This window comes from Myotis yumanensis, unplaced genomic scaffold (assembly GCF_028538775.1).
Source record: "Myotis yumanensis isolate MYYU_CA2020_CCGP unplaced genomic scaffold, mMyoYum1.0.hap1 SCAF_11, whole genome shotgun sequence".
NCBI lineage: Eukaryota > Metazoa > Chordata > Mammalia > Chiroptera > Vespertilionidae > Myotis > Myotis yumanensis.
The window spans coordinates 60354370-60381780 of NW_027223762.1; the positions used below are offsets into that span (position 1 = coordinate 60354370).

The window sequence follows — 27411 nt, forward strand, 5'->3', positions numbered from 1 at the left end:
CTTTCTTTAGTTTGATGAGTTTGACTAAGGCTTTGGCTCCAATCCAGTGCTTTTTCCTGTAAGAAGTAGGTTTTTAGGACACAGCCAACCCTCACTGCCCCTCCAGCAGGTGTCTGGGTGCCCTACTCGAGCTGGGATTTCAATCACCAGCCTGAGAAGGTGGCGCTTAATCTGGTTCAGAATGAGGGTGCTCTTTGCCATCACCATGATCATCCCACCTGGGGCTCAGGAGGTGGCACACAATGTGCAGTTAATTTGCACAGACCCAGGGGTGGTAGAAGCCTTCATAATGGCAGGAACCCACACTAGCCCCTCGGGAAAACAGAACTTCAAACGCAGCTCTCAGCTCTTGATTACTGTGCCAAGTGTCAGAAGTGGTGCTGTGCTGACCTAATCATGCTGGTTAGCAAAATTCCACCAAAACGCCATTTTCAGAAAGTCACGGACCTCCTCATTTTCTGCTAGGTGTAACAATACATGAAATTGGCTGGCATACTCTGCCCATTCTCGTCATTGAGGAATCGGGGTGAGGGGAAGAGGGCAGGAGAGTGGGCAGTTTGAATGAAAAACAGTGAGCCCTGGGTGGTCTTGCCTGGTGGTTGAAGCTTTGGCCTGAGCACTGATGGGTGGTGGGTTTGATCTCCCAATAAGGGCACATACCTGGGTTGCAGGTTGGATCCCTGGCCCCGGTCAAGGTGAATGCAGATGGAAACCAACTGATGTGTCTCTCTCACATAGATGTCTCTCTCTCTCTCTCTCTCTCTCTCTCTCTCTCTCTCTCCCTCCTTCCCTCCCTCCCTCCCTCCCTCCCTCCCTCTTCCCCTCTCTCATTTCCCCTTTCCCTTCCTCCCTCCCTACTACTCTTAAGTGTCAATGGGAAAAATATCCTCGGGTGAGGATTGGAAAAATAAGTAAATAAATGAAAATTGTGAATGTAAAAGGTAATTCATTGCAACTAACAGGAAATGAAGCATTCTAATGTAACAAGGACCACAGCTGGGTTCTGGTCCTGGCTCTGCCACAAAACAGCACTGTGCTTACACAAGCCACTCAATTTCCTCATCGGTGCCTCAATTTCCCTGTCAACAGAAGGGTCAGGTGGAGGTTCTGAAATTCTGTGGTTTCTACAGAGAGGCCATGTGGGATTCATGGTGATTTGACCTCAAGGTTGGGACAGGACAATGGGAAGGCCCTGCTCCTGGGCTCAGGCCCGGGCCCAGGGGGAGCCCTGCTGGATGGAGGCCAGCAGTCTCGGGGACCAAGCTGACCCACCACCAGGGCTGCTGCTCTCTGGGGAAGGGAATGTGTTTCTAAACCTGCTCTGGGGGGTCCAGTGAACCCAGAGGAATGGAGGGCAGAACAAAAGTTTCCTGTGCTTGAAGACAGGGGTGCTTGTCCAAGCGTCTGCCCCAAGCTTCCTTCCCAAAACAGAAACATGATTTTCTAGGTCCCGCAAACTTGAGACAAAAGCTGATATGCCTGCTTTAGTGGCTCTAAAAGCACAGACTCTGCCCTTAAACAGGCTCCTGGCCAGCTGGCATTCACCATCCCTTATAGGATAACCCTGAGTACCGAGGGTGGGACTGAAAGAAACTCTAAATTCTTTCCATGCTGGGAGGGACCTGCACACAGGGACCTGCCATACAGCAGAAGGTACAGGCCCAACAAACTGGCCACTGCTCTAGATGCTACAGCTTCCCCTACTCGTGAAAAAGCAAGCTTTCTGTCCTGTGTGTAAGCTACTGACGCTTAAATCAACTCACTTCTTTGGCGCTGGATCATGGAACTTGTGCTGAGCCATGTTTTTTTCTTCCAGTTTTTCATTTTGTCTCTGTAAGGCGTTTAATTTGTCTCTAACAGAGGAGAGAGAAAAACAGTCTGTTTTAAAAATAAAACACATAAATTGACTCATCACCCCACCTGGGACCTGGCCCAGAAGGAACCAGTGTGTTTCTGGGACTCAGACATCACGGTGCTCATGACCACCATGACCCCTGAGTTGGGAATATGGGGTTGGAAGCATGTTACGTGGGTCCAGGATCCTAACACGTCGAGGAGAGGGCTGAACACCTAGGGTCAGGCTGTATGTCACCTCAGGAGAGAGACCCTGAACCATCTGAAACTCAAGCTGGGAACCCCGAGGGTTCTGGCCAGGTCAGCTCAGGAAGTTGGGCACTCAGGTCAGACCCAGGGCTAGGCTAGCTCCTGTGGGTGCCAACCAACAATACCTTTAGTGGTCGGGAGGGATCTGCCCTTGGTGACTTAGATGGGCATCAGGTTAAAAGGTCAGTTTAGCAAAGTCAGAGCTCCGACCTGGACCCACTCCAATGTTGGGCTTCTGCTAACACTTCTAGTGAAGCAAACTCAAAGCCTTTTGGGGGCCAGACAGAGAAGATAAGGAGCAAAGCAGCCTGGGAGGACTTGAGAGAGGAGTGGAGGCTGCGGCGAGGCTGAGCGCTTGGTACACGTGGGACCTAATGCGTGGCCTGCAAACGAAGTGCCGCTCTCCATGTGGCGGAGCTTCTGACTGCTTTTCCGAAGGATCCAGACTCCCCGGCTCTGAAGCAAATTCTCTTAATTCCTAAATGTGGGAAGTCAGTTCACATTTTTAAAAACACAGAGAGGACCAGAGAGACACCTCTTAAACCTTGGGCTGCCAGAGGGCACCCCTGCTCCTGGGAGAGGGAGCCTGGCCTTCCTGAAACTGATGGCATGGCATGCTTTCCTGTTGTCTGTCTAGGACAGTGATGGCGAACCTATGACACGCATGTCAGAGGTGACACGCAAACTCATTTTTTTGGTTGATTTTACATTGTTAAATGGCATTTAAATATATGAAATAAATATCAAAAATATAAGTCTTTGTTTTTCTATGTTTGCAAATATCAAAAAATTTCTATATGTGACACAGCACCAGAGTTAAGTTAGGGTTTTTCAAAATGCTGACACGCCGAGCTCTAAAGGTTCGCCATCACTGGTCCAGGAGCCATGCAGGCAGTGCTCGCTATAAAGCGCCCCCACTGGGTCGCCGGCGCCTGTCCAGTTCCTGCCTCTCCTCACCCATGTGGCCTTGATCACTCAAACCCTTGCTTTCCCTGCTGGAAAATGAGTCCTCGGCATCCAGACAGCTGCTCAGGCTCCTTCATTCAAGAAGGAGCCCAGCTCCCCACGCCCCAATACAAGGGCTTTTCTGTGAGATCATGGCAAAGTGAGCGCCCGTGAGAAGTGATTGCTTGCAAACCACTGGGTCCCTGGCCACGGACCTGCTCTGCTCCCAGCACCCTCGGCTCGGCCTCTGTTCTTCTAGTCTGTGTTATTCTGTTCCCACAGCAGTCCCCCAGCCCCGAAAACTCATGGCCCAGCTATCCCAGGGCTGGGGATGACTCTGCTTGGAGCAGGCTCAGGAAGCCTGCCCACTCCCTGGCCTCCTGCAGACACTTTCTAATGCAAAACGGTCATCAGATCATCCCCAGGGTACCAGGTCCCCACTCTTGTAGTTTGCAACTGCCCAACCTCTGCTGGTAATTTTTAGCAGCTGCGTTATAGAGAGCCCACTTCAGGCTACAAACTCTCACTTCCACCCCAAAAGTACAGTGCAGTTTCCCATGTCAACCATCCTCGGTAGATGTTGAGCTGCCTGTAGATGAGCATACGAATCCGGGAGAACAGTAAGCAGCATCATCACCCCAGGGAGCTGGGACAGTGCCCCGTGGTCACTGTGGCCATGTCCCTCTGTCCCACACAGGCCAGCCATTCCTGATGGCAAGGAAGGACAGTCCCAGCAGCACAGAACCAAGGGGTGCAGACCACCCTGGACCCACAAGATGCATCTCAGATGACTTGACTTCCAAACCACAAGGTTTCCAGCACCAAGGCTCTTCCTCCTGCCCTCATTTCTGGCAGCTTCCTAGGCCCTGTACACCAGCATCCCTTAATCACCCACTTCCCAGTGAATCCGACTCATTAGCCGGGCATGGCAGCCTTCCATGGCTGAGCGCTGCCTCCTCCAGCTCCCCTCCTGCCACTCCCTGCACCTTCCCTGCACCCAGACCATGCCAAGCCCCACCTTCACGTTCAGCCCCTACCCCCCCCCCCCCACCCACACACACAGACTGGCTAGCCTTCTCCTCATCCGTGTCAGCAGCAGAACTCCAACTCCCATCACCACGCTTCCTCCTACCTCCATGGAGCTCCTCACATCTGTGTGCACACAGCTCTGCTCACATCCCATCACCCCTACTGGTTCCTGGAGACCAGGTAACTGGTTCTGTGCACTTTGCAGGGCCAGGCCTGTCGGCAAAGGCAATATGGGCAGAGGGAGGACAGCCACTGTGCACCAACAACCCACTCTACAGCCCATTAAGGGAAAAACCGACACAGAAGGGGCTCAGCCTGTGATCTGAAGTCCTTCCCTAGGAAACTCTCTTTATCACTATTGTACTTTTCAAAGTGAACTGGATTCCAAAAGCAGATTAAGAAGCGTCTGGCAGGGGGAAGTGTCTCTGAAAAACCAACAAAGCCAACCACTCTTATTTGCAGAAATCTGGAACCATTCCCGGGATAACGAGAGAAGTATGTGCTGGTAAGATGGTCTGTCCCCTTGCCTGGGACACCGATGCGCCCAGGGGGTTCTCTGCTGCCCAGAATGGCGCGGTCTAGTCATGGAGCTGGAAGCCACGACCCCTCTGTTGATGGGCATCCGTCAGCCCACACCCCTCACATGTACTGCCGCTGCTCCTCCTGGTGCTGGTAGTTGTTCTCCACGTCCTCCAGGTGAAGCCTCTGGTTCTTCTCTGTCAAGCTTTGGATTTGACTCTGCAGGTGACGGTTTTCTCCCTCCAAGTTGCCCTTGAGGTGGGAGAGCAGCTAAAACAGAGATGGACAATGTCTCAAACACCACACGCTCCCGTGATTCCACTGCTGGGAATCTACTTCCAAAAGGAGAAAAAGGTCACATGCACAAAGATGGTCATTTTGGTATTATCTACATCAGCTGGCATGACCAATACAGCCAGTGCTATGGGGATGGCCAAACCTTCTGCCACTGCACCATTCAATCAGGCAGCCACTGGCCACGTGTGGCTGCTGAGCACTGAAAATACAGCCAGTCTGAGCTGAGGTATAAGTGCAAAATATATAATAGGTTCTGAGGACTTAATAACAATTAAAAGTAATGTAAAGTATCTCATTAATAAGCTGCCCGGTGTGTGTGGCTCAGTAGGTTGAGTGTCCCATTCACCAAGAAATCACCGGTGTAATTCCTGATCTGTGGCGAGCCGGCACGGCCATGGCATACTCAGCCCCCGGGTTCCTTATGTGCCATGCCAGCTCAGCCTGGTTCAGTGACCCTGAGAGGGGGCGGTGAAAGATTAAGAAAAGACAGCAAGAGAATGAAAGCTGGGTCTCAGTGGGATGCTGCTTCTCTGACAAAGAGACAGGGCCAGTGCCCACAAGCCGTGTCTTTATTTTATAGCAGATGCCACGAGGCAAAGTAAGGGCATGATCACGATGTTTACAACATTCTTGTGGGTTTCAGTCCTACTCAACTACATGCACCTGAACTCTATCACTCAGGCATGTGGGGCCACCTGTTTGGACCATAGGTTCAAGCTTCCCGCTATAGCTGTTGGCTATAATTGTGCTGGGAAGGCTCTGCCCTCCAAGCTGGGCCTTGCATGTGGCAATGAGAGGACTGTGCCCTTTTATCAGTCCAAGGCTTGAACATGTCCAAACACTGTAGCCGCACCCCACACTGATCAAGGCACATGCCTGGGTCGCTGGCTCCATTCCCCAGTACAGGGCATGCAGGAGACAGCTGATGGATGTTTCTCTCAAAAAATCAATAAAAAATCATATTATTTTTAAAAATCTTATTAATAAGCTTTTGGGGTTACATGTGATATTTTAGATATAAGGGTTAAATAAAACAGACCCCTACATTAATCCCACCTGATTCCTTTTACTTTTTGAATATGGCTACTAGAAAGTTGAGTGATACATGTGGTGGCCTGCGTTATATTCCTATTGCACATCTCTGCTGTAGGCAGGGTTGGCGTGCTCTTCCTGTAAAGAGCGAGGTACTAAATATGTTAGGCTTTCCAGGCCGACAGTGGTTTCTGTTGCAACTGTTCAACACTTATTACAGCAGGAAAGGAGCCAGAGAAACAATGCACATGCATGGGTGTGGCTGTTTACAAAAAACAAACCAAAAATCTTTACTCGTGACACCAACATTTACATTTCATGTCACTTTCACTTGCCCCCAAATATTATCCTACTTTTGATTTTCCCCAACCATTCAAAACTGTGAAAGCTATTCTTGGTTCACAGCCGTACACAAACAGGCATGAAGCTGGACCTGAATTTTGGGCTGAGGCTGGCCAGCTCCTGCTCTAGAATATCATCGCGGTTGGTGCAGCAGGAAGTCCCAAGCTTTGGCTTCAGACAAACCGGGTTCCAACCCGCTACTTCAGAGGGACAAGGATGGGAACCCCATCTCACAAGATCATTGCGAGAATTAAATGAGATGACACAGAGAGCAGAGTGCTCAGCCAAGAGGACGGAGATACAACGGTACTTGGCTGTTTCCATGCACCGCCCCGACCCTGCAAAAAGCAAAGATCAGGTGAAAGGTGTTCTGTAGCACACCCCTGCCAGTCCTGGTGTTCGTCCCAGTCAACTGCCTCTGGCTTCCTCTCTGCCTCTGTGTGACATTCACACACACCCTTTGAGCAGAGATGCCAATGAGGACCCATTCCCTCCTGGTTAAGCTCAAGGCGTTAGCCCAGAGAGCAGGCCCACCCAGGGTCCTGGAGCCCTGCAGCCCAGGCCTCACCTGGCAGTGGTTGTCCAGCTCGGTCAGCGAGATGTCCCTGCTCTGGAGCTCCTCCCTCAGCCAGTTGCACTGGTTCCGCCAGCAGTTCACCTCCAGCTGGGTGTCGTTGAGGGAGGTTTGCAGCTTCTTGTTGTGCGTCTGCAGGTCCTCCTGCTCCCCCTTCAGCTCCTCGTACCGGCCCTGCCAGCGGGTCACCTCCTGCTGCATCTCCTTCAGGGTGGTTTGCAGCTCCTGGTTTTCTGTGAGCAGCTCCTTGGTGTGGGTCTGCAGCTCTTTGGTGTGGGCGTACAGCGCCTCTTGCTCAGCCTTCAGCTCCTCATACTGGCCCTGCCAGTGGTTCACTCCCTGCTGCATGTCCTTCAGGGACATTTGTAGCTCCTTGTAGTCTGTGCGCAGCTCCTTGTAGTCTGTGAGCAGCTCCTTGTAGTCTGTGAGCAGCTCCTCGTTGTCTGTGAGCAGCTGCTTGTTGTCTGTGCGCAGCTCCTTGTTCTCTGTACGCAGCTCCTTGCAGTCTGTGAGCAGCTCCTCGTTGTCTGCGAGCAGCTCCTCGTTGTAGGTGAGCAGCTCCTTGTTGTCTGTGAGCAGCTCCTTGTTCTCTGTACGCAGCTCCTTGCAGTCTGTGAGCAGCTCCTCCTTGTCTGTACGCAGCTCCTTGTTGTCTGTGCGCAGCTCCTCGTTGTCTGTGAGCAGCTCCTCGTTGTCTGTGAGCAGCTCCTTGTAGTCTGTGATCAGCTCCTCGTTGTCTGTGAGCAGCTCCCCGTTGTCTGTGCGCAGCTCCTCGTTGTCTGTGAGCAGCTCCTCTTTGTCTGTGAGCAGCTCCTCGTTGTCTGTGAGCAGCTCCTCGTTGTCTGTGCGCTGCTCCTCGTTGTCTGTGAGCAGCTCCCCGTTGTCTGTGCGCAGCTCCTCGTTGTCTGTGAGCAGCTCCTCGTTGTCTGTGAGCAGCTCCTCGTTGTCTGTGAGCAGCTCCTCGTTGTCTGTGCGCAGCTCCTCGTTGTCTGTGAGCAGCTCCTCGTTGTCTGTGAGCAGCTCCTCGTTGTCTGTGCGCAGCTCCTCGTTGTCTGTGAGCAGCTCCTCGTTGTCTGTGAGCAGCTCCTCGTTGTCTGTGAGCAGCTCCTTGTAGTCTGTGAGCAGCTCCTCGTTGTCTGTGAGCAGCTCCTCGTTGTCTGTGAGCAGCTCCCCGTTGTCTGTGCGCAGCTCCTCGTTGTCTGTGCGCAGCTCCTCGTTGTCTGTGAGCAGCTCCTCGTTGTCTGTGAGCAGCTCCTCGTTGTCTGTGAGCAGCTCCTTGTTGTCTGTGCGCAGCTCCTTGTTGTCTGTGAGCAGCTCCTCGTTGTCTGTGAGCAGCTCCTCGTTGTCTGTGAGCAGCTCCTTGTTGTCTGTGCGCAGCTCCTTGTTGTGTGTGAGCAGCTCCTTGTTGTCTGTGAGCAGCTCCTTGTTGTCTGTGCGCAGCTCCTTGTTGTCTGTGAGCAGCTCCTTGTTGTCTGTGAGCAGCTCCTCCTTGTAGGTGAGCAGCTCCTCATTGTCTGTTAGCAGCTCCTTGTTGTAGGTGAGCAGCTCCTTGTTGTCTGTGCGCAGCTCCTCGTTGTCTGTGAGCAGCTCCTTGTTGTCTGTGAGCAGCTCCTCGTTGTCTGTGAGCAGCTCCTCGTTGTCTGTGCGCAGCTCCTTGTTGTCTGTGAGCAGCTCCTTGTTGTCTGTGAGCAGCTCCTCGTTGTCTGTGAGCAGCTCCTCATTGTCTGTGAGCAGCTCCTCGTTGTCTGTGAGCAGCTCCTCGTGGTCTGTGCGCAGCTCCTTGTTGTCTGTGAGCAGCTCCTCGTTGTCTGTGAGCAGCTCCTCGTTGTCTGTGAGCAGCTCCTTGTTGTCTGTGCGCAGCTCCTTGTTGTCTGTGAGCAGCTCCTTGTTGTCTGTGAGCAGCTCCTCCTTGTAGGTGAGCAGCTCCTCGTTGTCTGTGAGCAGCTCCTTGTTGTCTGTGAGCAGCTCATTGACTTGGGTCTGCAGTTTCTTGGTGACTGTGTACATCTCCTCTTGCTCCCCTTTCAGCTCCTCGTACCGGGCCTTCCAGTGGTGCACCTCCAGCTGCATATCATTCAGGGAGGTTTGAAGCTTTTTAGTGTGGGACTGCAGCTCCTCCTGCTCCCCCTTCAGCTGCTGGTGCAGGAAATTGGCCCTGGGGTTGGAGAAACACAAGGCCAAGGGCTGAGGCGCACTCACAGGCTCTGTCCCAGTTGGGCAACCTTAATCAAAACTGCAACCTCTCTGGGCCTCAATTTTTTTCATGTGTTAATGAATGGTTGAACAAAATCAGCGGTTTTCAAAATGTGTTCATTGAGGTTCTAGGAGGCTACCCCAGGTGCCCCACTGCGTACTGGGGGAGAAGGACAGGCAGGCTCCGACACCACTACAACAGAGCATCCCTATAAAAGTCCTTTCTACGTGAGGCTTTGGCACATCTGCCTACTTGGAAAAAAGGTTCTTTGATTCAAACATTTAAACACTGAATCAGAACATTTCTGCTCTAAGACTCTATGTCTATATCCAGCTCTTCTCCCCAATTCCAAGCCCCTTTCTAATTGCAACTACTGAGATACACAAAATAGAAGATTCTGGAGTGTTACCTAAATCCACTTAAATTATTGTCATCATCATCATCATCATCACCCAACTGGGATTCCTTGGGGAAGATTCATACCGACAAAGCTCATATGACCAGAGGCTCATGGACTCAATGTGAACACAGGTGTGTGAAGTTTGGCCCACACAGCTTTTAAAAACTTTTTGACATTTACTTATTTTGTTCTATTCTTTTTCATTGTAAAGTGTGTATGGTTTTATTAATTAACGTCTCTCCAATAAAGTCAACTAAAAAAATAAAATAACATCAAGAAGAAACAGAACAAGATAAAAAGATTCTTCATTGTAGTCCTATGAATACTCGCAGGTTAGATTTAAGGGTCCCCGGCCTCAAATATATTTCCAGGTCCTCCCAGTCCTCTGTCCCGCCCAAAAAAGCAGATTAATAAAAAACACAAACAAAACAAAAAAATAATTAGTGTATCAGCATTCCAAAATTTTAAGGTACCCATCAACATTCAGATATCTTCTTCTCAGGAAAAAAAAAAAAAAAAAAAAAAAAAAAAAAAAAAAGAAAGCATAAAGAAGGAAGACCTGGCAGTCCATCCTGCCTCCCAGCTGACAGCCTCTAGCTGGGTGTATTCTCCACCAGAGCCTGGTCTATAGCTGACTCTCCTTCCCCACCTGCTGGACCTGCCCGGCCACTGCAGGCAGCTGAGTTTACAGCCCCACAGCACATGTTAAATCAGGGCTGTGGGAAGGAAGGCTTCATGTGGTCACGCCTCTGGGTTGAGGCAAGACTTGGATTCGAATCCTGCCTGTGTCACTAACTAGGAGCATTGACCTTGAACAAGTTGTTTAATCTCCCTGAGCCTGTTTCCTCCTCTGTTGCTGTGGATTTTTTAAAGGATAACAATAGCTCAGTCAATTCTCGTGATTCACAGTATAATGTTCTACCCAACCACGCGAACCCTGAATTAGTGAGTACTGAACCTGTTCCCACCGGTTCCTGGGAGTCTATGGTCACATTTTGTCAGCTCATCAAGACGTAAAGATGCCTCGTGTAATACACTCAGAGCCAACAGCACCATACCTGGGCCCGAATGACCCTTGTGTGCCACTCGAATATTCCCCATGAGGCCCAAGTGCAGCATTGCACTTGGGAACACTAGACAGCACTTCAGCACTCCATTTTGGGGCCATTTCAAAAGGCGAAATTGCCACCGAAGCGCAGAAAACAGAACACCATGACACTCAGTGGCCCATGAAGATGATGCTGGTTGGTGAGAAATGAAACACAGCTGGGGTCAAAGGCCTTGTTCAACCTCAGCTGCAAATGTGCACATCAGGCGACTCCAGTATCTCCCACTCTGGGCACGTCCATGACAGGCCACGGGCACTGATTTGGGGGTCACCGGTACATTTCAGCCAGGAGGTGAATTCACAAATGGGAATGCGTGGATGCTGAGGACCAAGCCTCTCTCCCTCACGGGATCACTGGTATTAGAGGATGCAGGTGCCCCTGCCCGACAGTCATCAGCATCATAACTGTGGGAGGGAACGTTGTCCAAACCTAGACAATGCCCCATCCCAGCTGCCGAGTTATTCGTTCCAGCCACCAGCTGGAGTCCCCTTAACCTTGTTACCACCAGCTGCTTCCAGGGCAGGGTTGGTAAAAATGCACCATCACCAGGGGTCTCACTTGAGCTCAGCTCAGCGGGTGCTGAGTGAGTGGGTCAGACTGACATCCCTGCAGAGGCCCTGCAGGGGGCCTGGCGGTTACCTGTCCAGCTCTCGCTGCAGCCTCTGGTTCTCCTCTGCAGCCATGGCACTCGTCCTCTGCTCCTGCTGCAGAGCCTCCTGCTCTGTGGTCAAGAGCATCCCCAGCTGATCCAGCGCCACCTTATGTTGGATCTGGTCCTTGTATCTGTTGATGGGAAACATACCCACTAGGAATGGGCACCCAGGGAGACCTCAAAGCCTTGGTGAGCAGCTTCTCTCTGCAAGCTGAGGGAGAATGAGATGGACAGGGGATGGGGCTGGACAGAGAGAGGGATAGGCACTGGGCCAGCTCAGGGGGTCTCCTGCAGCCCAGAAGCCAAGCCCTCTGCTCCCACTCGACATGTCTCCATGGTCCCTTCCATCCCTGTCAAAGCAGCCTCCCTCCTACATCCCACTGGGAACAAAACCACTGTTTTCTGGACTCCACACCCTTCTCAAAGAAACCACTGCACATACAGCATAATTCGACAGCCAATAACAGCTGATCCCCCTCACCGGGCCCTGGGTGAGCCCTCCGCCCCAGCTCAGGAACAGCAGTCTCTCTGCTCTGAGCCAGGCAGCTTGGGGGCCAGAGGCTTGCCTGGTGAGGCCCAAGCAGCCATCATGGGCAGCTGCACACCCTGCTCCTCAAGGCACCCCCAGTCCAGCCCTTGCCCTCGGCTCTCCCTCAGCCTCCCCCTCAGCTCGGGATTTTATTTCCTTCTTGTCTCAGTCTGCAGAGGGTCCCGCACAACCACTCTGGAGGGCAGCAGAGCACAAGAGGGAGCCCCTGACCAGCTCTAGGCTGTTCCTCCTCCTGCAGGAACCTTCCCTGTTCAGGTGACTCAGGGGCCTTCCCAGGTCCAAGGTGGAGACTGAGTCATCACCTTTCAATCTTCCCCAGGCAGGCAAATGCCTTTCCAGACCCCCTTCCTGAGTTGTCCACACCCAGAGACAGGCTGACAGAGACCAACCAGGTTCCATGGTTTCAGCCCCTGCCCTCAGCCCTCCATCCCGCCCCGCCCTCATCCCATATCAGCTGTATTTATACCATCTGCCTGGAGCCAAGACTTGTGCGGACTCACACTCAGACTCAGATACCTTCTGGGCAGCTGTTGGAAGAAAAACTTTCCTTCCTGTGGCCTTTAGCCACAAGTGGAGGCTGCCCAGACATGGGAAATGGAAGGTGGGGATGATGGCTCTGCTGGGCTTTCAGGGCAGTGATCTTTCTCATCCAGGTTTGACAAACAGGGCTATGGACCATTAGGGTCCCCACCTCCTGCTTCCCTGTTGTGTCTTGGAAAATCACAGGATCAAGCATATCGCAACCATTAGTAACCACCCTCCTCCAGGGCAGAAACTGAGAGTCCTACTCCCCACTGAATCCCGGGTAGGAGGCTTGACACCCAGTACATGTGCGCCAGGGGAACGAAGGAGCAAGTGTCCCAGTCAAGTGTCAGGTGAAATGAATACAGAGCCCCTGGCCTGTGCTCCAGGCACCTCCACCTCCAACCTGCATCCTTGCTGCAGACACACCAAGGGCCTCCAGCTATCTGTCCAACCAGCAAAAACCATTGAGTCACACAGTAGGTCCATCAAGCAAGGAGTCACAGGCAGAACAATGAACTCCTCCCCCAGAGCAGTCAAATGCCACCTGCACAAACCTTCCCATGTGAACAGACATAAGAATATATCCACAAGGTTATCACAGGGCATTGAGGGTAGGGCCCGCAGCACCTTTTGCGGGGTGGGCACCACAGGAGGCTCCCATCAGTAGTCAGCTGGGTGCATTCCTACCACGTTAGACAGCACCAAGCGCCCAGTGGGTGCTCACTAAGCATCTCGTGAACACAGGATGGGTGCGGAGGAGGCAGCGAGGGAGATGCCAAGAGGCAGAAGATACTCATTCTGGCGGGAAGAAACGAGAGTCTGATAGGAGCAGACGTCCCAGCACCCCCAAAGGAAGGGAATCTGGGTGGAGAAAGGGGTGGAAGGCTCTGGAGAGCGTCCACAGGAAGCACTGGGTGAGTGTTTAAATGAACATCATCACCCCCAAGTTGATGCAGCAGCAGGCGCCCTCCACAGGCTCTGCAGGCTCAGCGCCCTCCCTGGTCCCTGTGATGCCAAATCCCTGCACCTCACCTGCTCCTAGGGAAGCCCCAGCCTTTGCCTGGCATTTGCTGAGGCAGAGGCAAGGGAAGACCTCAGCAGGGACAACTCACAAGCACAGAAAGTGGACAGCTCCCTCCTGTGCTTCTCCAAGTGTGGGAGAGCCTCTCTTTAGCACATCTCTCCCCCCCTCCCCCCCACCCCCACCTTGGAGTCCTCTGTACATCTCACTTCTCCCAGGCTCTGGGTCCCACTGCACCTGCCGGGGCCATTGCAATCAGGGATCTGCCTGGTTGGAGCTCAGCTGAAGTTGGCTGACTACATGCACACAAAGCCCTGATTTTGAAAACATGCAAAGTTAAGATTTATGCATTTAAGGTACATCAATTTTACCTTTAAAAAGGTATATGGAGAGTCAGAGGTAAAGGGGACATGAGAATGGCAGAGTATTGGTAATGCTGCTGCAGGTGATGGGAACACAGGGTTTTCACTATACTATTCTGCACACATCCATATATTCAATACTTTCCAAAATTAAAAGTAAAAAAAAAAAAAAAAAGAAAGAAAATCAGCCGATACCGGTTTGGCTCAGTGGATAGAGCGTCAGCCTGCGGACTGAAGGGTCCCAGGTTCGATTCCGGTCAAGGGCATGTACCTGGGCTGCGGGCACATCCCCAGTGGGAGATGTGTAAGAGGCAGCTGATCGATGTTTCTCTCTCATCAATGCTTCTCACTCTCTATCTCTCTCCCTTCCTCTCTGTGAAAAATCAATAAAATATATTAAAAAAAAAGAAAATGAGAAGCCCAGATTTGGAGACTTGGACAGGGAAAAGGCCAGGGGAGCTGAGTTAGGCACGCCCCTGAAAATCGGCAGCTGTGGTGACTTCCTCTCCTTGTCCTTGGTTTGGAGAGAAAAGGAAGAGGGGGTAGGAATGCCCAGGGGAGCTGGGACCCCAATGCTGACACCTGGTTTCCCTGAGCCGAAATTAGTGGGCACACCCTTCTATCCTGGGGGACCCTCCTCCCCCTCAGTCTCCAGCCACACCAACTCTACATCATTGAGGGTGATGGTGGATTTACTTCTCTTCACTGTGAAGCAGCGGGACCAGAGGAAAGGTGAGGGACCAGAGTGAAGGGGGGACAGGAGCCGGGGGAGCCCGTCAGCTACCCCCAGCCGCAGGCACCCACCTGTCACTGAGAGCCTTGCTCTCCAGCTCCAGGATTTGATGCAGCAGTTTCTTATGGCGGCGGTACTTGTCCAGAAGGGCCTTGTGCTCCTTAGTCAGGTGCTCGTGGAGTGCGCCCAGGCTTGCGTGTTCCTGCTGCAGGGCCTGGTGGGCTGCCACCAGCTGCTGGTGCTGGAGCTGAGTGTCCTGCTCTGTGAGCGCAGTGTGCGAGGCGCTCTGGGACCTCAGAGTGGAATTTTCCACCTGCTGGAGGGAGAAGGAAAGGACGCCTCAACAGGTGCAGGCCCAGGGGGACCACAGACTCCGGATCCCCAGGTCCCCACAAGCAGTGAGGGACCAACAGCGGGTCAAGTGCTGACACCAAAATAGCAGGACCCTCAGGAGAGGCAACACCCAGCCGAGCTGAGGACAGTTCTACCTGCACTCAAGGAACTGCTCTGGGAAGGCCCACGGCAGAAACGGACTGTCCCATGGGCCTAAGCTTAGTCCTGGGCCCCTCCCTGCATATGTGACCTTTCTTGGCAATTTATGCCCTTTCTCTGGATAACCTCCTTGGGTACCCTCTCTGAATACTTTGAAAAGTGCATGGAAAATCAGTTAAGGACATAGAGAAGCTGAACAGCACTACCAACCTATTTCACCGATATTTACACAACACTCATCCAACCGCATTCAAAGCACCGGAGAGTTGACTGGGGAGGAACCGTCCTAAGTCATTCTGAGGCCAGAATTACCCTGGTGTCCAGCTGCTTGTCCCGCTCCAGACCCTCAGGCTGCAGGGTGTCCAGAGACGTCTGCAGCCTCTGGTTCTCCAGCAACAGGTCCTGGCTTTCCCACTCGAGAGCGTGGACCCTCTCAGGGGCCGTCGTCAGGGTGCTGACCTCCATGGCCAGCTTCTCAATCTCCTCCTGCAGCCGATGCAGCTCCTGCTCCAGCTTCTGTGCCCGCACCACCTGCTCCTTCACCCGCACCTTCATGTGCTTCAGCTCCTGTGCCTGCACCGCCTGCGCCTTCACCTGCTCCAGGTCCCGGCACAGCTGCCGCCGCTCCCACTCCATCATGGTCACTTTCCTTTTGGTGTCCGTCACCGTCTGGAGGAGGACTTTTTGCTCAGTCTTCCTGCCCTTCATGCGGGCTTTGCTGCTGGTCTGTGAACTATCCCGCAGTGAATGCACCAGTTTTTTCATATCCTTGAACTGCAGGAAAACACAATGGAAACAACACAGGCATGATTTCGGTCCAAACTGGAGGCCCAAAGTGTAGGCCTGGAATGTCCATCTCATCGTGGACCCAAAGGATGTCCTAACGTTTCCCAAAGGCCTGATATGGATACAAGGTGAAGGGCATGGAGATCCCCACCCAGACAGTTCAAGTCTAAACACTTTCACAGAAGCCAGATGACTTAGAAACAGAAACTGCATCTTCTCCTAAAACAATGGAAGTGATTTCCTTGGTGCTTTTTACCCTGGTCCACAGTGGTGCGAGAGCTGACCGCCCACCCCTGTGGCCGCTCCTCACACCACTCTCCCCTGCAGGCATTGCACATGATCTTCCCTCTGCTGTGCATGCTCACTTGCCTCCACCCCCAGCCTCCAGCTTCTCTGGCTCCTTCTCATCATCCAGGGCTCAGTGTGATTCACAGCTCCTCAGGGAAGCCCTGCACCACGATTCTAAATGTCCTGCACCTAATAAGACTCTCCCTGGACCCACGTATATTCCCTCAATAGCACACGTCTAAAGTCTCCTGGCTTGTCACCTGTCATTCCACCTCCTAGACTGGAAGCCATATTTGGGGAGGGTGGATGCATGCCTCTTAAGTCTACACAGCACCACCCCAAGCCGGTTTTCTGCAATACTAGAGAGGCTGAAGAACTCAAGTACCTGATACCCAGCCTCCCTTGCAGCTTGGGTTAGTCATGTGTCAGGTGTGGCCAATGAGATGTCCACAGAGGATCCCAGGAGGCCTTCCCTCTGTCTCTTCACCCTCCACATTCTTCCTGCCCACTTCTTGGCGAGGTACAACAGCCACAGCCAAGACTGGCAGAGCAGGGAGGGAGAAGCCTGGTTTCTGGGTGGTGTCCCTGAGCCGCTGCCCCAGAACTGGGCTGCCTACCCTAGGACTTCCTGTAATGTGGGGGTGGATTAACCCTGGAGGTTCTCCAGAGCTCTGAGCATGAAGCTGGACATCTGAAGGGGGATCTTTGTCCTGCAGGCTATCCCATGAGCTGCAGGACATTTAGCAGCATCCTGGCCTCTCCCACCACAGCCAGGAGCACCTCGCCTCTCCTCCCCCAAGTCATGACGATCATAAACAAGATGGCCAGTGCTGCCCAGCCAGCGTGGGTCAATGGTTGAGCCTCAAACTATGAACCAGGAGGTCACGGTTTGATTACTGATAAGGGCACATGTTTAGGTTGCTGGTTCGATCCCAGTAGGTGTCATGCAGGAAGCAGCTGATCAATGAGTCTCTCTCATCATTGATGTTTTTATCCCTCTCTCCTTCTCCCTTCCCCTCTGAAATAAATAAATAAATAGATTGAAAAAACAAAAAGATTGCCAGTGTCCCTAGGAAGCAATGTCTGTCCCCATGCCCTTGCTGTGGCTGCAACAGCTGGTGTGAGCTGCATCTGAGGGAAGAAACTGGTAACCCGGGAATCACTGCTGGATTCCCAGGACATCCTATGATCCTGGACTCACATTCTTGCAGGCCGGGGCGCCAGGGGAGGCATGGCGCTGGAGGGCCTACCTGCTGGGCTCTCTCAGCATTCAGGGTCTTCTTGTCACGGAGCAGCTGTTCTCTCTCCTCCACCAGCTCCTCACAGAGAGTCTCCAGAACCTGGCTGGTCTGCTTTTCTCTTTCCATCTGAACTCGAAAGTTTTCAATCTGTGGAACCAAAGAAGAAGCCCATGCAAAAGTCCGTTTCAGGGAGTGAACTGTGTTTTAAAGCAAACCCGAAACCTGTCAGCCCCAGGGAACACTTTATCAGCCTTTTCTCAAGGGAAAACCTTCCGTCCCACTTCTTGGGGAGGTACATCAGCCACTGCCAAGACTGCAGAGCAGGAGGGGAGAAGCCTGGCTCCTGGGTGGCGTCCCTGAGCTGCTGCCCAGGTCAGGCCTAATTGTGCAGTGAGCTCCCCACACCCTTGACCATCACCACTCAGCACACAGCGTACACTTCCAGCTCATGATAGAGAAAAAGGCCATGGACACCAATAGGTCAGCTTTCCTCCCAGTTTTCCACTGCTACTCTCAATGCTTCCATCTTAGGCCGTGTCCACTACTGTCCTGAGGGTCAGGCCACATTCCTGGGTCCAGCAGCCACCACTGGATGTCCTACCAGGACTTTCCCCAGTTGGTGACATTCCTATTGATCCAGCTGCTCTGAGGGGTCCTCTGCCATCTCTCTCCGTCCTCTCCCCTCCAAGTAAATGGACCACCAAGGCCTGTGCTCGTTCCCCATGCGGCTCCCCCTCCACACCCCACTGCTGCCCAGGCCAGACCAGTTCCGTCCTGCCTGGACGACTGCCCAATCAGTGGCCCGTCACAGAGCTCTTCTGCGGGACCCACCAGTGCCCACTCCCTGAACATGAACTGCCTGGACCCGCACATCTCACACTCTGTGCCTGACACCTGAACACCGTGATGGACGCAGATTCAGACTCAGGGTGGGCCCTGAGGTGCGACTCCCAGGCGAGGCCCATGCTGCTGTCCCTTCCCACTGACAGCAAACTCATGACCACCTGGGAGGGGGAGAGGGTGGCTCCCTGCTAACAATGTGACCATGAGTGCATTTCCGTTACTGACAGGGCCAGCAAGCAGCAGGCATGGGCGCCAGCTTCTGTCAGGGTGACGTGCTCAGCTCACACCTGGCAGGTGGCAGGTACAACAAGAGCTGACCCCTCCTGAGAGCGCCAGGCCCCTCCCATCCTCAGAGCTTCTGACATGGTCAGTCTGGGCTGGGGCCCAAGAGCCTGCATTTGGACTTGTGACCCTGATGCTGGTTTGGGTTGATGGCTCTAAAGCTAAAACAGAGGAGCCCCACGATCCAGATCAGGTGGCTCTCAGAGCGTTAAACACCCCAAACCTCAGGCTACCGACTAGAACCTCTGGGGGCAGGACCTTCAGACACCCAGTGACCCAGTGAGCAGCAGGACCAAGAGCCGGCTCCATTCACCTGGCTGGGAGCAGCCTGGCACAGACAGGTTTACAAACTCCAGGAAGGATCGCTAGCTCTGCCTATTTCTCCTGGGCCGAGGCCACCCTGCCTTTATCTCACAGGTCTGGGCACAGCCTCCAGTCTCCTCAGAAGCAGCAGGCAGGCAGCTTCTTCCCCATGAGGGGAAGGGTCAGGCACAGTGGGGCTCATATCTGTGCCCTCACAACACCCTGTGGGCACACCCAGCCCCCTGCCCCAACATGGGGACAGGGCAGCCTCACCAGCCAGGGCCAACAGCAAAAGGCGCTGCAAGGTGCCACGTGTCTGAGTCTTTCTCACAAGTGAGAACATCTTTCTTCTCCTTCCTTATCGCTGCCCCACTTCCTAGCACCAGGTCTGGGCTCAGCAGGAAGCAGGCATCTGCCCTGATAGCCGTGCCTTCTCTGGAGCTGGCCCTGAGGAGGAAGGCCCTGCACAGCTGTCACTCACCCTCATTCTGAGAAGGGCACTGGCTCAGGGAGTCCAGTGATCTGCCCAGAGTCCCACAGTGAGGATGCGGCAGAGCCAAACGCATGGCAGTGGGCTGACCCCAGGCCTGCTCTCTCAGACAAGGTCTGGGGTGTGTCCCCCCCCGCCAACCTCCAGCCTTGTTTACCCCTCCCCGTCTTACTGTTAATCCTTCTCCCCTGCCGCCCCGTCTGTCCCAGTGAAAGGAATGTTATGTCCAACCTTTGCATATCTGGCGTGGCTGCTTCTGGTCTGAAGATGTGACTACCTCATGTCCCCCCCACCCCCCGGCTGGACACCCTATCTTTCTCTGCTACTTTTTGCTGTGGAACTGGAACTCTCACTTCTGTCCTTCCCTGAAGGCCCTCCCTTCCCCTAGGGCAGCGGTTCTCAACCTGTGGGTCACGAACAATGAAAATACATGCTGCATATCAGATATTTACATTACGATTCATAACAGTAGCAAAATTACAGTTATGAAGTAGCAACGAAAATAATTTTATGATCGGGGGTCACCAAAACACAAGGTACTGTATTAAAGGGTCGCGGCATTAGGAAGGTTGAGAACCACTCTGAGAGGTCGCTGGGCTGAGATGGGTTTCCTGTCTTCCTCAAAGCGCCAGGCTTGGGCCGCAGACTCCTGTGGGAAGGCTCCAGGTCCCCAGAGCACGCGGGTGCCAGGGGCCTGCCCATCAGCCCCTATGCTGCGCTTTTGTGCTCACGATAGGCCCCAAAGGGCTGCCCCTCTTCCTAAGAGGAATGAACTCTGAGGATGTCAGTGCAAAGTGAGGGTGGGGGGCACACCCTCTCTAAGGTCCACAGAAGGGTCGTGAGTTACAGGGAAGGACGTGAACTTCGGGAACTAAGGTTTACACAGACCGAAGGGAGCCTACAGCCTGGGAGACACTGGGTGGTGGGAGAGCCGAGCTGGCACCGGGGGGCCGGGGACACTGGGCCACCTGTCCTGGCTGACCCTTGTCTCTCCTTCTCAGACACCTCCCAGAGGGCCATGTTGTCTGGACGTGTCCAAGGCTGGGCCTGTCCTGGCTCCAGGGTGGTCAATGTCAGGCCATGTCCCCTGTGGTTTTTAGCTGATGGCCCAGATGCACCATTGATCCAACACTAGGGAGGACCCATAATGCAGCCAGGCCCCGAGTGGGTTGAGCAGGACAGGGAGTAGAGCAGAAGGGCCGCCTTCGCAGGGCTCCTGGCAGCAGACAAGGGAGAGTGCTGGACTACAAATTGCAGCCCCTTCCCCCACTAGGGGCTCAGAGCCAAGACAGGTCTCTGAGAGCTGTGGCAGGACTGCCCGGGGGTCCTACAGGGAACTGATCAGGAGAGGAAGCAGGGGATGGGACCCGAGAGACAGGGCTAAGGAGTCATGTGGGGAGGCGGCAGCCACCACCTGTCCTGTGTGTGTGGAGGAGGGACTGGAGTGGACCCCAAGGACAGAAGAAGCATCAGGGGTCATCTCTCATCCCTGCCGGGAGCTGGGCCAGAGGCTACAGCGCAGGCCTCTGCAGCTCACCCCTGGGGACCCGCCCCATTGGAGGTTCTCATCTTTCTAAAGGTCAAGCCTTTCTATCTCAGCCGAGGTCGGGCTGCCATATACAGAGACATTCACTGTGCCCAGACCACGTGAATCTAAAACCCAGACTGTCTGGTGGCTTTCCCTGAGCAGCGCTGCACAGAGAGACGGGGCATGAGGAGGGCCTTCCTCCCGGCCCCCAGGGAGAGGACACACTGCTTGGCAGCTGCTCTGCTGTGAGGCACACGGAGCCTCAAAGGACGAGAAGCGTGAGTCACTGCACCTTGGACGTCCCATGAAAGGCCAGGAGAAACCACTGCACAGGAGGAGGGGCGGTCCCAAGCCTCACCCAGAGATGAAGTTCCAGCAGAGCCATGACCAGCGGGACCCAGGTCTCTGGTCTGCAGCCCACGTCCCTGCCATTGCCGGGGCAGCCTCAGCAAATGACGCTGGCAGGACCCCTGGGCCGGATGGGATAGACACCCAGACACCTGAAAGCACCAGTCCTGCCAGGTGGTCAGCAAGCGGGAGTGCCCTTGCGCCTCCCTCATCCGGAATCGGGGCACCCGTCACGGTGTGCTCAGAGCACACGACGCAGCTGTGTCACCCGCGGTGGCTACATGGACTGAGGCCCTCTGACCCAGAATGCCCTGCTCAGGGAGGCCATCGCTAGCCTCTCAGGGCCCTTCTTGCCATGTGAATGGGGTCCTGGTAACTGTAGGATGAACCTGGCTGGTGAGCCTGTCTGTCCTCCCAGATGTCTCTTCTACTGCGCTACTGGGAAGACCTGGTTTGTCCAGAAAGGCAATGCAGTCCAGACATCTCTTCTTCCTCATGCCCTTGACCGAAAGGAGAGAGTGAGCACTGCACTCCTGTCACCACCAGCCATGCCCTGAAACGGCCCATCCATGGTCTCCACAGGGGAGGGAGTCTTCCATCGCTGCTTCTCTCCCGGGCCCGCCCGGTGGTTTCTAACAGGGTGCTGCTCTCCTTCCATGAGGCACTTACTACAGGCTGGACCCTTTGCCTGCACTAACTCACACCATCCTCACCACACCTACTGGTGGGTGCATTGTTAACCCCATTTCACAGATGAAGGCAGCGAGGCCCACAGAGGTCCTTCCTGTGTGGTCTCCCTGCTGCAGGGACTCCTCCTGCTGCCTCGTGATGCCTCTCCAGGAGGCCTCCTGTCCCCCTACCAAAACGGTGGCTGCACAGGACTCTGCCTGTCCCCCAGCTTCGCATGCTCACGGACACCTGGGTACTCCCCCTGGCCACTTACATGCCCGTATGTTCCGGACACCACCCACGGGTACCTGCTTTCTGAGCTGCTGGTTCTCCTCCTCCAGCTCCCGGCGCTGGAGGCTGCTCTCCTGCAGAGCCAGGGAGGCGTCCTGCAGCCCTTGTATGATGCCCTGGAGGCTCTGCTTCTCCTGGTCCAGCTTCAGGAAGCAGCTGGAGGCTGAAGAGCAAAGTGGAGTCAGAGCCCATATTCCAGGGGCCTCAGCTTCTGCTCTCTGTCCCTGGCCCTGAGAGGGCCATCACCCTGAGCCCTAGACTTGAGGGTCTGGGATGGTCAGCTGGGTGCCCTCCCTTTTTCCCAGGGTGCTGTTGCTGTCTGCACCTGAGGGTTCCTCGGGTGGTTATGGCCCCTCTGCTGGCTCAGCTGGGTTTGTCAGGGGAGCAAGCAGAGCTTAAGAAGAAAGCAGGTGATGGTAGAGAGAAGCCAATGCAAACGTTCAAGACAGTGGAATTGCTGGCACCACTTTCTGCCAAGTTTTAACCTGACCGTCAAGCCAAGGATTTCAGAGACTAACGGAGATGGCAGAGTGCGCTCTCTGTGCCAGCCTCAGAGTGGTGTGAATGCAGGTGGCTCAGCCGACAGTGTAGGGGGACACGATCACTGACCGCATGTCTGTGGGTGGAAGAAGCTATGGGGCACATATGCCCAGTACTCGCCATCTCTGGATAAGTTCCTTCAGTCAGAGATTTCATTTTATACTTTCACAAATGCATTGAAACAGAATGAGACAGTTTATCCAAACTGCTTTAAAAATTCTAAGCGAGATGAAAACATAAGGTAAAGCCAGAAAAAGGCAATGTCCTCCTTTGCTTTTAAACAGCTTCAATGCGGAACAGAAAGGGAGCACAGACCTGAGAAGAATGGGAGTTCACGGCCCCTCCCTGCCGCCAGCAGGTGCATGACTTTGGGAAAGTCCTGGGGCTTGTTCAGGAGGAAAACATGACTGTCTGAGGGGTCAGGGTTGTTCCCTCACCCGTCCCTCCAGGCCACACACTCAGCTCTGAGAGCCTTATCGCACTGTACTGCTAGTAGGGCTGCTCACGAGCACCCCAAGAAGCAGAGCAATGGGTATCTTTGGATAAGACAAGGGCGATAAGAACAGCCATCCTTTGTTGGCACCCCGTGGGCCAGGCACAGCCTAACGTTTCACTCTCTCCTCTCACAAGATACCCATAGCAATCCTGTGAGGCAGCTTCATCACCCCCATTTTTCAGATAAGTAAACTGGGGTGCAGAAGAGGTCACTTGGCTAACAAGTAGAGGAGCCAGGACTTTAAACCAGACCTTTCTGACTCAAGAAGCCACCACCCCAACCACACAGAAGTACGTTCATGCTTTGTTCGGGAGCTGCCAGCTGAGCAGTAGGAGTTGGGAACATGAAGAAGAAGTCAGTCACCGACCTGGAAGGGCTCACAAGCTACACTGAGCATCTGAATCAGGGAGGCTTTCCAACCCCATCAGCCATCCTGGATGCTAACAGAAGCACATTTGGTCTGAGCCAGTCCCTGCCAGCGGCACCACTTCTGTGTCCCAGCAGGGGGCAGTGTGCTCTCCAGGAACCTCAACTCCCAGAGCCTGGGTTCCCAGGAGTGGGGAGACACCAAACCACAGAAAGAACTAACTTCTCACACAGACTCGGAGTTCAATGAACTGATTTTAGGTTTGGAGCGGATGGGACGCCTTGAAGAGAATGAATACCCAGCTGCTTCCAACAGCCTTTCCATGACGCTGAGGAATGTTGCTCAGAATTTAAAAAGCAGCCCCTCCCCAAACCAGCCTAAGGCCCTCCTGGCTCAGCAGAGCTCTAAGCAAACCCTAACCTGCACTCTCAGGTGCACGTGTGCTATTATTGGACACAGGAACTGGCTTGTTGTTTGCTGGGTGCTGAGGCTCCTGCTGTACGACCGGCCACCACAGCCACCTTCCCTGGCCAAGCCCTCACCTCCTCTGGGGGCTGGGAGGGGCCAACACCAGAGGGAGAGGAAGAGGCCTGGGTCCCCTGAACAGCAGCCACTGAGCAGCCCCAGCCCAGGAAGGTGGAGAGCAAACTATACCCATCTGTCTGATTATGAAATCAGCAGAGGAAACCATGCCCCGGGTACAGCTATAATGGAGGTGAGTGACCACTGGGGACATCTCCTGCATCCAGAGCTTCCAATCCTCCACCGATAGATCTAAGACACCCTCTGGGCATCAGCGTGCTGTCATCTGGAAGCTCCTGGCACTGGCTGAATGGAAGCTGAGAAATCTGGCAACACTTCCTTCGCATTTGGCTTCCTGACTCAAGGTGGCCAGGCCCTTCATGTTCTTGGGGAGAATTGCAATGAAACAGTTCCAAATGGCCCTTGAATAAAACCCTATTTACTTGGGTAGAGGAAGGGCTGACACATGAGTTTCAGATCCAAGGGCTCAGCTCCCCAGGTAAGAGAGAATCCACAGCCAGGCTGCCCCCAGGCACCTGCTTTACCCTCTGACAGCTGCTCCAGCTCCCAGCGCAGGTGGGCAGACTCCTCCACACTCTGCCCCTGTGCAGTCTTGAGGGCCATGTTCTCTTCCCGCAGCTCCTCAAGGCATTTCTGGTATGTGTCCCGGACCTAGTGCAGGAAGTGGGGGGGGGGGGGCAGTGAGGATGTGGACTGGGGCACACTCTGGACAAGCCCCGGCCCGTGCATCTGTCCTCATTCCCGCAGGATGAAGGCCCTCCATGCCCCTAGGGGATGGAGACACCCGAGGTCTCTGAGCGGTGTCTGAACAAAGTGACCTACAGCTCAGGGCTTTAGAGCAAGTGCTATGGGGACTGCAGCTCTGTGGCCCCTTAGCAGGCCTAATACCGTGGAAAGGCTGTAGGGACTCACACATCACAGCTCAACCCACATCATAGACGTCGGAGGAGACCCTTTTTGCAACAGAGGCTCAATCCCTCCATCCTCACAGGAAAGCAACACAGCATCAGGCCCTCTCTGTGTTGGAGGCTTCAGTGGTGCCCACTCAAGCCACTGGGCTTAGCAAGTGGTTCTCTGCCCTCAGAGGGTCACTGTGGTGGCAGCAGCACCGATCCAGTAGGTGAACATCAGAGAAGGGCACAATATGAACCTAAAACTGCCCCCATCTGTGCTACACGTGGTGACCACAGCTTGTCCTACCAATTGTAGGTGGTGCAGCTTCGATTTCAGCTGCACATTCTCCTCCTCCTGCTCGAATAGCTTATCAATCCAATACCAAATCCAATGCTCCTGGAGGTGGCTCTTGGTGTCAATTGAATAATCGTCTCCAGTCCGCACCTGGTCAGCAAGAACACACATGAGAGCCATCAGGTTAAGGCCCCTGGTCATGACAACAGCTCTTCCAGTCACTGGACCCAAACCAACAACCTAGGGATGTCTCTGCTGCCACGGAAAGTTCTGTCTCCTCTTTGTTTAAAAAAATATATTTTATTGATTTTTTACAGAGAGGAATGGAGAGGGATAGAGAGTTAGAAACATCGATGAGAGAGAAACATCGACCAGCTGCCTCCTGCACACCCCCCACTGGGGATGTGCCCGCAACCCAGGTACATGACCTTGACCGGAATTGAACCTGGGACCCTTCAGTCCGCAGGCCGACGCTCTATCCACTGAGCCAAACCGGTTGGGGCTGTCTCCACTTTTGAGCCCCTGCGCTTCTCCATTAGGCCAGTCCAGATGGAAAAATCCCCGAAGCAAGACACTATTTAAATTCAGAAGGGAAGCTGAAACCGGTTTGGCTCAGTGGATAGAGCGTCGGCCTGTGGACTGAAGGGTCCCAGGTTCGATTCTGGTCAAGGGCATGTACTTGGGTTTCGGGCACATCCCCAGTGGGAGATGTGCAGGGGGCAGCTGATCGATGTTTCTCTTTCATCGATGTTTCTAACTCTCTATCTCTCTCTCTTCCTCTCTGTAAAAAATCAATAAAATATATTTTAAAAAAATTCGAAAGGGAACACTGTCAGAGTGTCTGACATGTACAGCCTCGGTGGTTGGACGAGTGCACCTGCTGACAGGTGTGGGACTTGGCTGAGCCACTTTCTTAAACAAGGAAGGGGTGAGGCTGAGAGTCTGTCCTGGCTTTGAGGGCCGAGTCTAGGCCTCTCACAGTCACTCCACTGGTCTGGGTCCAGGAACAAAATTCAGACTAGCTTTTGTTCAATAGGCAGTTCCTATTTGAACATGTCACACACCTACTCTTAGAAAAACAACAGCTCTGGGCAGTTTCCCGGAAATGAGGGGTCTGTAAGAAACAACAAGCAAACAAGTTCTATGGCCTCTGTGTGTCAGGCACATGCTGGGGGTGGACACAATGGTTGGGCCCTCACAGGCCCCCTCATGGGAGGCGTCCACTGCACTTACTCCCGTCCCAGCGCCCAGCACACACCGGGGAGCTGTTCAGCTCATTCCCCTCATCCCTGATCCCACCCCCCGGAGAACTCCCAGTGCCACTCAGTCTCAGGAGGACTGAGTCTCCCCTGAATGCCCTCAGTCTGTGAGCACGCATACACGGGGACATGCCCATTTCTCCTGGCGGGCTGTTTTCCAAGGCTTGCCCCACTCACGGGTTCTAACACCTGGGAGCGGGCCGGTAGCTCCTGCTTATCCATCACGTGTTCATTTCCCCGCACGGGCCAGAACCCCGGATTCTCGGTAGAGGGGAAACCGTGCACCTACCACCAGTGGACACAGTTCTGGTCAAAGCCTGGCATCCGGAAGGGTTTGTCACTGACTCTGGCTTCACCAGACGGCTCCCTCCCTGCCTGTCCCCGGCCCTGCACTAGGTGCTCTCTGTCTCTGCCACATTCACTTTCACAACAGCCCCCAGAAGGAGGCAGGGACAGTCTCTTCCTACACACGAAGAGGCTGACTTGGGTCAATTAAGGAATGAGCCCCAAGTCACAAAGCCAGCCAGTGGCGAAGCTGGGCTTGAACTTAGGCTGGAGAGGTCCAGACCTGTCTCTTCACTGCCCTCAGCAGCCTGCACCTTATCCTTAAGGAGCCCGCGGGGGTAAGGAGCCCTGAATACTATCAGCGATTGAGCCGGAGCACATGGAGGGGCTTCAAGGGGAAGGAGGCCCAGCTCTCTCCCCTTGGCCACTGTCCCCAGCATTCTCATCTTGTGTCTACCCACCAGTACTCACCAGTATCACCATACTCTCAGGCCCTGAACTACCATAGCAAAGCCTGCCTGCTCATCCTTATAACCAACTCCTACTCAGCCTTCAAAACCCAGCCAGAATTGCCTGCTCTGAAAAGGACTTCAACTCCACTCTATCCCACCCACTGAGTCAGATGCTGGGGCACCCAGAGTGCCCAGTATGAGGCAACACTGAACTGGCTTGTCCGCACCCACCCCCCAAGGCTAGTCCTGCAGGGCAGGACTATGCCACTGCTTTTCTCCTTGGGCCCCCAGAAATGTTCAAATGCACTTGTCAGCTGAATCACACCATGAGGG

At 54.0% G+C, this 27411-nt stretch overlaps 1 protein-coding gene across 1 annotated transcript; it reads right to left on the minus strand.

Moving 5' to 3' along the window:
* Positions 1-4716: 4716 nt before the first annotated feature.
* Positions 4717-26563, minus strand: LOC139019289 (protein Daple-like). Its single transcript, XM_070428339.1, has 11 exons — positions 26519-26563; positions 25095-25232; positions 24419-24545; positions 21966-22111; positions 17204-17341; positions 15192-15653; positions 14459-14703; positions 11184-11327; positions 8816-8996; positions 6926-7507; positions 4717-4866 (listed from the first exon to the last, which is right to left on the minus strand). Exons 1-11 carry the CDS (start codon positions 26561-26563, stop codon positions 4717-4719), a joined length of 2358 nt encoding a protein of 785 aa, XP_070284440.1.
* Positions 26564-27411: the final 848 nt, after the last annotated feature.